The sequence below is a fragment of the Lissotriton helveticus genome, chromosome 6 (genome assembly GCF_964261635.1).
Source record: "Lissotriton helveticus chromosome 6, aLisHel1.1, whole genome shotgun sequence".
NCBI lineage: Eukaryota > Metazoa > Chordata > Amphibia > Caudata > Salamandridae > Lissotriton > Lissotriton helveticus.
In genome coordinates this window covers 1,260,431,016-1,260,443,475 of record NC_136067.1, presented here as the reverse complement: position 1 = coordinate 1,260,443,475, position 12,460 = coordinate 1,260,431,016, and the positions used below count along the sequence as shown (strand labels likewise).

The window sequence follows — 12,460 nt, the reverse complement described above, 5'->3', positions numbered from 1 at the left end:
CTGCCTGAAAGATAGCTTGGCAACACCAATCAAAAATTCAGGGATGGTTAGATGGTCAGATTTGGTTGATTTAGAGGGCATTCTTCCTTGGGAACTTTTACAAGTCAAGATAGGTCCCCAGCTCTCAAGATTTAAATATCTTCAATTAAAATCATGGTATGAATCAGAAGTTGGGGACATCTCAGGAAATTGGGAATTAGAACAGCTGTTGCAAGATTCGAGCCCAAGGAAGAAAGAGATAGCTCTCTGGTATGCACAAATTCAAGAAGCAGAGGAAGTTAAGATTCCCTCCCCAACATCAATCTGGAATTCAACGCCACTTGCCCCGAATATCGAGGAATCATTCGAAACATCATTGAAGACCTTATACAAATATGTAAAACCGGCCACCCTGAAAAAAAACATTTCTTCGTAATAAATAGGCTATATTATACGCCAGCAAGAATTGCAAAATTTGCCCCAGACCCGCCACCAAGCTGTCCCAGATGTGCCCAAATTCATACCAATGACTTGCATATTGTTTTCCAGTGCCCAATACTAGATATCTTTTGGAAGGGCGTGGTGGATACTCGATCATCTATTTTTGACATGGATATGGAAGTAGACCTACCCTAGTCTTCTTTGGTATGAACGATCTAACCAAGGGGGAATGCTTACAGAATCAAAAAGCTCTCTTATTATACTTAATACTTCTAGCAAGAAGAGAGATCTGTATTAAGTGGAAATCTGCCACCCCCCAGGTAGGGAAGACTGGCTTAGAGCTGCAATTAACATGTCAAGACTAGAACAAGATACTGGAGACGACGGCCCTCCTAACATTTGGCAACCCTTTACAAGATGAGCATGGCATAGGCACTTGATTAGTTAATTAAAGTTTTAATAATCAAAATGGTTCCTGGTATTACGGTCCTATGATTACACCAGTCCTCAACCACGTGAGGAAGGCCAAGGGGCATAGACGGAAACAGTGAGGCAAGGGGCCCCCCAGAAGCAAAGAGAGTAAATTGGCTTGTTAAATCAGTGAAAGTCTTGGTGAAGATGAGGACAAAAAAAAATGTCTGCCCACTAGCCCACTGCCTTATGAAATGTACACTGGTCACATGTTTAATGGTTAAACAAGTTTTTGCCACAGGACTGGATTCAAGTGCCAACCTAAAGTTTGCTCCCATGGGCAACAAAGACTATTGAGAAAAGATATACCTAACACTGAATGTACCCATCTGAGTCAAACAATGGAGCGGTCATTCAAGTTTTTTTGCACACAAAAAATTGAACTCGATGAATAAACCCGATTTAAAAAAATCAATTGCAATAATTTGTTATAAACAGCGCTGTAAGTAAACACAAAAAAGTTTACGTACGACAATGGGCAGATCACAGAGGTGTACCAAACAAACAGGTACTGGCAGTCTGAAGTCTCTTGCAGAAATTCAGGAATACCATCTCCGGTTAATAAACTACATCGTAAAAAGATTGTGGAAGAAGCGTTTTTTGACTTGTCCCTGCCACATGGAGAGCTGGATGTAAATTCAATATCCACGTCACCGTCTAAAGAAGACAAAAAAGGAAAATAATATATTACAATATATTTGCTTCTATTAACAGGCAATGGTTTAGCTTTGAAAGAGGCACACAAGACGTCCAGGAAACCTTTAGACATGTAACTACATTGCAACATCTCGCCTTGACTTTGCATACAATTACATAATACAGCGTCACCTGAATGTGTACATACATTTATATCAGTATTACTTTCACAATATTTACATATGCAAAAAAATGCCCTTACACTGAACTGGAAACAAACGCGGTGTAGAATCTGCTCTATTTCTAGTCTATCAGATGTACCATTTGCTGCAATGACTAGGCCAACACGTATTGAAAGCCTGTTTGAAGTGTGCAACTTCCCTGGCGCTTGTGTCCAGGAAATGGGAAAATGTTGGTTGCTCTGTAGGTTGCCATGGAGGTAACATAAGTGGGCCAATGAAAGTGAATTAAATTTCCTAAGGCTCAAACACTGTTGCCATATATGCATTCCAGAGATGTAGTCCCCAATGAACCCACAAGCCCTTCAGTATAAAACAAAATGAATGGCTCTTAACTCCCTGGGACAAGAAAAGAGCATCAGGCAACCAAAATGGCTATAATAATACATCATAAGTCAGTGAAAAACCATTAGCAAAAGCATTCCTGCAGTGCCAGATCACAGCTACATGCATCCACATGCAAAATTCTTACACGGACTGTAATACACATTCACCGGGATACATAGTATATTTTCATGAGCTTCTTCATTGCGCTCCGGTGCTCATGACGAGCTCAGCTCGTCATAGCCCGTGGAACGCTCCGATGCGGGGAGAAATCCCCTCCTGTGCTGAACGTTCCAGGGGGGCCAATGCACCTGTGACGAGCTCAGTTCGTCATGAGCACAGGAGCGCCGTGCCTCAGGACGAGCTGAGCTCGTCCTGAGCATGCGGGCGCTGTGCGCGCCCCCTTCCCCCCATCACAGCAGGTGAATAATCCCCGCAGCGAAGGGGTTAAAGCACAGAAGAACAAGTTACTTACCTTTTGTAACGCTTTTTCTGGTGGATCCAGTATCTGCCTGTGGATTCCTCACCTTTTGCATTACCCCTGTGCCAGCATTCCATCAAAATTCTTTTCTTAGCTCTCCCACGTAGACGTCACAATAGCACGGCTCCGCTCGCGACTCCGTATGACGTCATCAGAGCCATAAGCAGACCTCGTCGGCGTGCTGCCGTTGGTTCCACCCCTTTTTTCCGTGCGCTCTAGGCGAATGGGCAGACCGACAACACAATACAAGTATATACAGTATACAATATATATACAGAAATACATACAGTGTGTATATATATATATATATATATATCTGTGCAGCCACTGAGCTTACCATCTTGAAACTACCTGAGGAAGGCGGAAGCTGAAACGTTGTAGTAGAAATATATTTTTGCTCTTTGATGAATATATCTGTTTGAGTCACTTCTTTCTTGGATATATATATATATATATATATATATATATATATATATATATATATATATATATATATATTACCTACTGGCGATAGCCAGTAGGTATATATAGTTAGGATTTTTTTCCTATGGGATTTTTGAAAATTCTATGTCGAATAACTTTGGCGTTTGAGGACAGAATTTTCAGGAAAATGGAACATTTTGTTTCTGAGCAGCCCCTGAAAATTTGGGGGGGTTTCGTCAAGGGGGGGCCGAGAAAAAAGGGGGGTCCCAAAACGTGTTTTTCCCATGCAATTTTCCTTAGGGCGGTTGGCCTCACTTTTAGCCTGAACGGCTGAATGGATTTACACCAAACTTGGCAAAAATGTAGGGACTGGTAGCCCGATGTGCCTTTGCTATGTCTCAAGATATAGGCTCCAGTGGTTTTTACGAAAATTAACTTTGAAAAATATATATTGGGCTACATTGGGCTATATATATGTTGGAGCCCAAATGTAGCCCAATGTAGCCCAATGTAGCCCAAAGATGGCCACCAGAGACAAAAAAAACCAAATGTAGCCCAAATATCAGCCAGATGTAGCCCAACTATAGCCCAATGACAGAATGTCCCAGAGTGTTCTAAAGAACAACTAGAGTGCTAACAGTCCTACTTATTACAAAGGTATGGCACACCTGAAGCCATCTTGATTGGAATAAAGTGGTAACTCTTAAAACATATAATTTAAAAAGGAACACAATGAGGGGGTTCATTTTGCCATAGAAAGTATGATTAGCGAATATATGACGAAATCCCGCATACCATCAGTCCGCAAAAAAAATCCCGCATGTACTATTAGGCCGCAAATTAAAATAACGAAAAATTTTAGAACGAATATGCCTTTAGCATACACTAAACAACTAAACTACCCTAAACCCTAAAACACTACCCCCAGCATGACCCTACACTACACAAACAGTACAACACTACCCTAAACCCTAAAACACTACCCCCAGCATGACCCTACACTACACCAACACTACCCTAAACCCTAAAACACTACCCCCAGCATGACCCTACACTACGCAAACACTACAACACTACCCAAAACCCTAAAACACTACACCCCAGCATGACCCTACACTACGCAAACACTACAACACTACCCTAAACCCTAAAACACTACCCCCAGCATGACCCTACACTACACAAACACTACAACACAACCCTAAACCCTAAAACACTACCACCAGCATGACCCTACACTACGCAAACACTACAACACAACCCTAAACCCTAAAACACTACCCCCAGCATGACCCTACACTAGGCAAACACTACAACACTACCCTAAACCCTAAAACACTACCCCCAGCATGACCCTACACTACGCAAACACTACAACACTACCCAAAACCCTAAAACACTACACCCCAGCATGACCCTACACTACGCAAACACTACAACACTACCCTAAACCCTAAAACACTACCCCCAGCATGACCCTACACTACGCAAACACTACAACACTACCCAAAACCCTAAAACACTACACCCCAGCATGACCCTACACTACGCAAACACTACAACACTACCCTAAACCCTAAAACACTACCCCAGCATGACCCTACACTACGCAAACACTACAACACTACCCTAAACCCTAAAACACTACCCCCAGCATGACCCTACACTACGCAAACACTACAACACTACCCTAAACCCTAAAACACTACCCCCAGCATGACCCTATACAACGCAAACACTACAACACTACCCTAAACCCTAAAACACTACCCCCAGCATGACCCTACACTACGCAAATACTACAACACTACCCTAAACCCTAAAACACTACCCCCAGCATGACCCTACACTACGCAAACACTACAACACTACCCAAAACCCTAAAACACTACCCCCAGCATGACCCTACACTACGCAAACACTACAACACTACCCAAAACCCTAAAACACTACCCCCCAGCATGACCCTACACTACGCAAACACTACAACACTACCCAAAACCCTAAAACACTACCCCCAGCATGACCCTACACTACGCAAACACTACAACACTACCCAAAACCCTAAAACACTACCCCCAGCATGACCCTACACTACGCAAACACTACAACACTACCCAAAACCCTAAAACACTACACCCCAGCATGACCCTACACTACGCAAACACTACAACACTACCCAAAACCCTAAAACACTACCCCCAGCATGACCCTACACTACGCAAACACTACAACACTACCCAAAACCCTAAAACACTACCCCCAGCATGACCCTACACTACGCAAACACTACAACACAACCCTAAACCCTAAAACACTACCACCAGCATGACCCTACACTAGGCAAACACTACAACACTACCCTAAACCCTAAAACACTACCCCCAGCATGACCCTACACTACGCAAACACTACAACACTACCCAAAACCCTAAAACACTACCCCCAGCATGACCCTACACTAGGCAAACACTACAACACTACCCTAAACCCTAAAACACTACCCCCAGCATGACCCTACACTACGCAAACACTACAACACTACCCAAAACCCTAAAACACTACCCCCAGCATGACCCTACACTACGCAAACACTACAACACTACCCAAAACCCTAAAACACTACACCCCAGCATGACCCTACACTACGCAAACACTACAACACTACCCTAAACCCTAAAACACTACCCCCAGCATGACCCTACACTACACAAACACTACAACACAACCCTAAACCCTAAAACACTACCACCAGCATGACCCTACACTACGCAAACACTACAACACAACCCTAAACCCTAAAACACTACCCCCAGCATGACCCTACACTACGCAAACACTACAACACTACCCTAAACCCTAAAACATTACCCCCAGCATGACCCTACACTACGCAAACACTACAACACTACCCAAAACCCTAAAACACTACACCCCAGCATGACCCTACACTACGCAAACACTACAACACTACCCTAAACCCTAAAACACTACCCCCAGCATGACCCTACACTACGCAAACACTACAACACTACCCAAAACCCTAAAACACTACCCCCAGCATGACCCTACACTACGCAAACACTACAACACTACCCAAAACCCTAAAACACTACACCCCAGCATGACCCTACACTACGCAAACACTACAACACTACCCAAAACCCTAAAACACTACCCCCAGCATGACCCTACACTACGCAAACACTACAACACTACCCAAAACCCTAAAACACTACCCCCAGCATGACCCTACACTACGCAAACACTACAGCACTACCCTAAACCCTAAAATACTACACCCCAGCATCACCCTACACTACGCAAACACTACAACACTACCCAAAACCCTAAAACACTACCCCCAGCATGACCCTACACTACGCAAACACTACAACACTACCCTAAACCCTAAAACACTACGCCCAGCATGACCCTACACTACGCAAACACTACAACACTACCCTAAACCCTAAAACACTAGCCCCAGCATGACCCTACACTACGCAAACACTACAACACAACCCTAAAACACTACCCCCAGCATGACCCTACACTACAACACTACCCTAAACCCTAAAACACTACCCCCAGCATGACCCTACACTACGCAAACACTACAACACAACCCTAAACCCTAAAACACTACCCCCAGCATGACCCTACACTAAACAACCACCACAACTCTACACTACACTAACACAACACTACACTACACAACACTACACTACACTACACAATCACTAACCCACGAAAAAATTAACACAAACCCACTTACCTCTCTCGTCATCGTGGTTTTCACAACGCAAATGCATTTACCATACATGCCTTTAAAACGTAATTCTTTGTAAAGGCATGCGCGATAAATGCACATGCGTTTTGAAAAAATGCGGGATAATGGTATGCGAGGTCAATGACCTTGCGGGATAATGGTATGCGGACTGAAAGTATGCGGGATAAAAAATGCAGGAAAATGGCTGCAAACCATGATTAGCAGCAGACTTCCCTGGTGAGCACTAGCTTTACTACAGTGATCTAATGAGCAACTAGAGTGCTAACATTCAGAATCCATGGCAAATGTGTGACACATCTGAATGCCTTCTTGATAGAACCAAAGTAAACAAGCATTGAAAATGCAATAGATCTCGCCCTCGTTTAAGTTAAAGCCATTCTGTTTGTAATGAGGTGGCTTTTTAGCTTTGCTTTTATTAGTGTTTTTAAAACTTTCATGTAAATAACATGCATATGTATGCATATATGTATATGTATGCATGCATTTATATTTATATAGATATGCAGATTATATATGTTTATATATGTATATTACCTACTGGCGATAGCCAGTGGGTATATATAGTTAGGATTTTTTCTCTATGGGATTTCTGAAAATTCTATGTCTAATAACTTTGGCGTTTGTGGACGGAATTGGCTGAAATTTTCAGGAAAATGGCACATTTTGCTTCTGAGCAGCCCCTGAAACTTTGGGGGGGTTTCGTCAAGGGGGGGCCGAGAAAAAAGGGGGGTCCCAAAACGCGTTTTTCCCATTCATTTTTCCATAGGGCGGTTGGACTCACTTTTAGCTCGAACGGCTGAATAGATTTACATGAAACTTGGCAAAATTGTAGATATGGTTTGCCCGACGTGCCTTTGCTATGTCTCAATATATGTGCTCCAGTGGATTTTGAGAAATTAACGTTTAAAAAAATATATATATCTGTGACAGCGCTCCGGTTAGCGCCCCGGTTCGCGTACCTGACGCGTAACGGAACTTTGCGAAGCGAAGCTGATTGGCTCTCCGGTGTCTGTCAACATTCTAAACAGTCCGGAGCGGCCGCCATCTTGTCTCTCGGTACGATCGAGAGACAAGATGTGGTGAAAAACGAAGGGGGAAATGAAGGAAAGGGGGCAAGGTAGACCACTCCTGACCCCCTAGGATTGATGAGGGGGATATTAAAGTCCCCCGCGATTTTTCGCGGTAGAGGCGCTTCCCGGTACGCGAACCGGCCAGCTAACCGGCAGCGTAACGGGAGTCCGCCATCTTGTGTTTTTGGAGCGTCCGGTTCGCGTACCGGGTAGCGTCCCGGTAAGCGTAACAAGGGGAAAACCAAGAGAAACAGTAAAAAAAAAATTAAGGGAATAGATTTCCAGCAAACTTGGCAAAATTGTAGGGACTGTTTGTTTGATGTGCCTTTGCAAGGCCTCAAGATATGTGCACATGTGGATTTTGTCTAATTAAGGTTTAAAAAAATATATATATCTGTAAGCGTGCTCCGGCACGCTTACGTTACGGGTTTTGTTTGCGCTGCAGAGCCGATACGTCACGGTTATGCGACGCGTCATGAGGCGTCTCACGTGGCTACGTGATACGTCACGTAATAAAGAATATATTTTACAGCTATAGATATTAGCTTTTAAAAAACCAATGAAATTCACTGAAAAAACCATAGGTTATAGACCATATATAGTTAGGAATTTGCATTTACAAAACCTTGAAAATTCACTGAAAAAACCATAGGTTAGAGACCATATATAGTTAGCTGTACATTTTATTGACATAAAACCAATGAAATTCCATATATAGTTAGTTGCACTAACTATATATCGCGCACCCGCAATCCACTGCTGATGATGTCACATATTACATCATTCATGACATGGTCAGTGACATCACTGATGACATCACTGATGACATCTCAAATGACATCACTGATGACATCACTAATGACATCTCAAATGACATCACTGATGACATCATGACACACCAATACCAGTTACTACATACGCACTCACTGATTCCTACATCTACACACACATTCACGCATTCACCCATACAATCACTCATACATACAGTCACTCATTATTACAACACTATCATATGCACTCATACACCTAGTCAGTCCTGTGAAGAATCAATCACACTTCGATTTCCTCATCTATACAGTTAAACACAGAACACCATACTTTTCACACATATACTAACACATACTTACTCTCTTATACAATCACTGATACAAGTACACATTGATATGCACAGAGTCACACACCTCCCAGCCAGCCACACACACACTCAGTCTTCCATACATCCACTCATTCTTCAATATGTAAAACATATTTAAACTTTACAAAAACACAGACACTAGATGATGTCATCAGTGATGTCATTTGAGATGTCATTAGTGATGTCATCAGTGATGTCATTTGAGATGTCATCAGTGATGTCATCAATGATGTCACTGACCATGTCATGAATGATGTAATATGTGACATCATCAGCAGTGGATTGCGGGTGCGCGATATATAGTTAGTGCAACTAACTATATATGGAATTTCATTGGTTTTATGTCAATAAAATGTACAGCTAACTATATATGGTCTCTAACCTATGGTTTTTTCAGTGAATATATATATATATATATATATATATATATATATATATATATATATATATATATATATATATATATAGATATATATATATATATATATATATATGGAAAAGCCAGAAACCAAAGCATTTCCTAGTAATAAACTGTATGGTATATAAATGACATATGAAAAATAATGTTAAACAGTCAGAAGTTTTTCAGTATAAGCAGGTGGACAACGGACTCCTGCTTTGTTGGATGTGAAATGGCTCTCCGGTCGTGAATGAAGCCCGACGCCAGGCTTGGCGGTTCCTGCAAGTGTCAATCTGGCACTTGTGCAAAAGGAAGAGAGAGGGTGTGATGCCATTGCAGGGTGACATCAGCCCACTCGTAATGTCAGCACCAAAGCGGGGCAAATGCAAGCGGACGCCCACCTCCACCCACTTGGGACTTTAATTTTGTTTTATTTTGAAAGTGAATCAAGCGCCCACTGAGACACGATATTTGGCGCACTACAACAACCATGAGGTCGCAGCTCGGCCACGCCCACTGGGACAGGTGTTGAAGATAAGAAGTGCGCCGTGCAACAGCGCTTTTCACTTTCCCAGAGAACACTACGCCACTGAAGAAGGGATTTCGGTCCTGAAACGCGTCTGGCGTTTGAAACCTGTGAGTCTTGGGTCCTGTTTCCTTTTGCTGGCATGCTGTCATTAAAATATCGAGAACAAAGAAACTCTCTGAGGCTTCATTTAAATGGACTCCTGCTTTGTTGGATATAGATATATATATATATATATATATATATATATATATATATAGAAAAGCCAGAAACCAAAGCATTTCCTAGTAATAAACTGTATGGTATATAAATGACATATGAAAAATAATGTTAAACAGTCAGAAGTTTTTCAGTATAAGCAGGTGGACAACGGAGAGGTGGGTGGGTGGGTCAGTCAGTGAGGAATCCACAGGCCGATACTTTATCCACCAGAAAAATCGTTACTGAAGGTAAGTAATTGTTCTTCTGATAGATACATCTGCCTGTGGATTCCTCACCTTTTGAATTGAATCCCCAAGCTGTTCCTCTCTCGGAGGAGAGTGTCCACCCTCCTATCTCAAAAAATCTTGCAGCACAAAGCGTGCAAAATGGTTGTCCCTCCTAACCTCCAAATCCAAGCAGTAAGGCTTCACAAAGGGTTGGAGGGAGGCCTGAGTTGCCACCTTGCAGATGTCTACAAAAAGGACACCCCTAGCCAAAGCAGAAGATGATGACTTGGCTCTAGTGGAATTAGCTCTAATCCCTTCAGGCGGCTCCTTCTTGGCCAAGGCGTAGCAGATCTTGATGCTCAAGATGATGGACCTGGAAAGTGTTTGTTTGTGGACAGCGTTGACCTTCATCCTTCCAACATAGCCCACAAACAGCTGGTCATCCAGTCTTAGGTCCCTGGTTCTGTCCAGGTAGAAACTGACAGCCCTCCTAGGGTCCAGGCGGTGAAGTCTCTCCTCCTACTTGGAAGGGTGAGGGGGAGGATAGAAGGTAGGTATGGTTATAGACTGCTCTGGATGGAACGGAGTGACCACCTTAGGCAGGAAAGAAGCCCTGGTCCTGAGAACCATATTTTCTGCATGAATGGTTAAAAATAGAGGTTTAGAACTAAAAGCCTGAAGCTCACTAACCCTCTTGGCTGAGGTAATAGCCAACAGAAAAACCGTCTTGAAAGTAAGAAGCCTCAACGGGCAACTATGAAGAGGCTCAAAAGGAGAACCCATCAGGAAAGTAAGTAATAAATTCAAACCCCAGTGAGGCATAATGAAGGGAGTGGGAGGAAACCTATTGATGAGGCCCTTAATGAAACTCATAACAATGGGGGACTTAAACAAAGACGGCTGTTCCGGCGAACAGAAGAAAGCAGGCAAGTCCGACAAGTAACCCTTTACCGTAGCCACAGCACAACCTTGCTGAGCCAAGGAAAGTGAAAAGCCAAGTACATCAGATAAATGGGCCTTCTAAGGATCAATGGACCTCTTCACACCATTTCACAAACTTGGACTACATAGAGGAATACATCCACCATATCCTGTGGGAAAGAGAAAGAACTCAGGTTGCCCCGTTCAATCTCCAGGCATGAAGGTGCAGGCTCTGGAGGTGGGGGTGTAGAACCTGCCCCTGCAACTGTGAGAAGAGGTCTGCCCTGAGAGGGACATGGAGCAGAGGGTGCAAAGAGAGGTAAAGAAGATTTGTGGGCCAATCGGGAGCGATCAATATGACTTGGGCCCAGTCGTGGCGAATCTTCCTCAGAACTCGAGGAATCAAGGGTATGGGAGGAAGCGCGAAAAAGGAGTTGCGAGTTCCAATCCAATTGAAACGAGTCCCCCACCGCTCCCCGCATCAGATACTGAAGAACAACAGGCAGTGCGCGTTCTCGTGAGTTGCAAACAGGTCCAACCGAGGAAACCCCCACATCGCTGTAGTGTTGTCCGTCAAGACTTGAATCGACTGACCGCGAAGGGAGGGAAGAAAGGCCTTGAGAGCCAAACGTATGCATGCAATTCAAGAAGGTTGATGTGAAGCAACCTTCTCTCCGGAGCCCAAAGACCCTTGATCTCCAGATCCTCCAGACTAGAGTGGAGGCTTCCGTGATTACTGTGGCCACCGGTTGAGGAGGTTGAAAAGGCTTTCCTTGAGACAGGTTGCCCGGCACACTCCAAGACCGCTCCGCTGCAGTGTCTGGAGAGTCTGATCTTTTCCCCGAGATCTCCATTGTGCGGATACCACTGCCTGCGGAGGCACCAATGGAGTGCCCTCATGTGCCAGCGTGCATGGTTGATCAACAGCATGCAGGAAGATAACAGACCGAGCAGGCGTAGGACCTTCAGGACTAGAACAACCGCTCCATCGTGAAACAAATGAATCATCGCCTGAATGTCGAGAATCTTCTGCGGCGGCAGGAAAGCTCGACACACAGTAGCGCCCAATACTACCACTATGAACACGCTGTGCTGAGAGGGCACCAGGGGAGATTTGGGTACATTTATCGAGAAACTTAAGTTGAACAACAGTTGCGTTGTTACTTGCAAGTGACGCAGCACCATCTGTGCTT

The 12,460-nt window shown here is 43.7% G+C and overlaps 1 protein-coding gene across 1 annotated transcript in view; it reads right to left on the bottom strand.

Annotated features, from left to right (window-relative positions):
• Nucleotides 1-12,460, bottom strand: part of IGF2R (insulin like growth factor 2 receptor) — a 1,933,894-nt gene that overhangs the window by 203,516 nt on the left and 1,717,918 nt on the right. Inside the window, exon 45 of the mRNA XM_078648980.1 lies at nucleotides 1,362-1,548. Within this exon, the coding sequence (XP_078505106.1) occupies nucleotides 1,362-1,548 (187 nt within the window). The remainder of the gene's footprint in view (nucleotides 1-1,361; nucleotides 1,549-12,460) is intronic.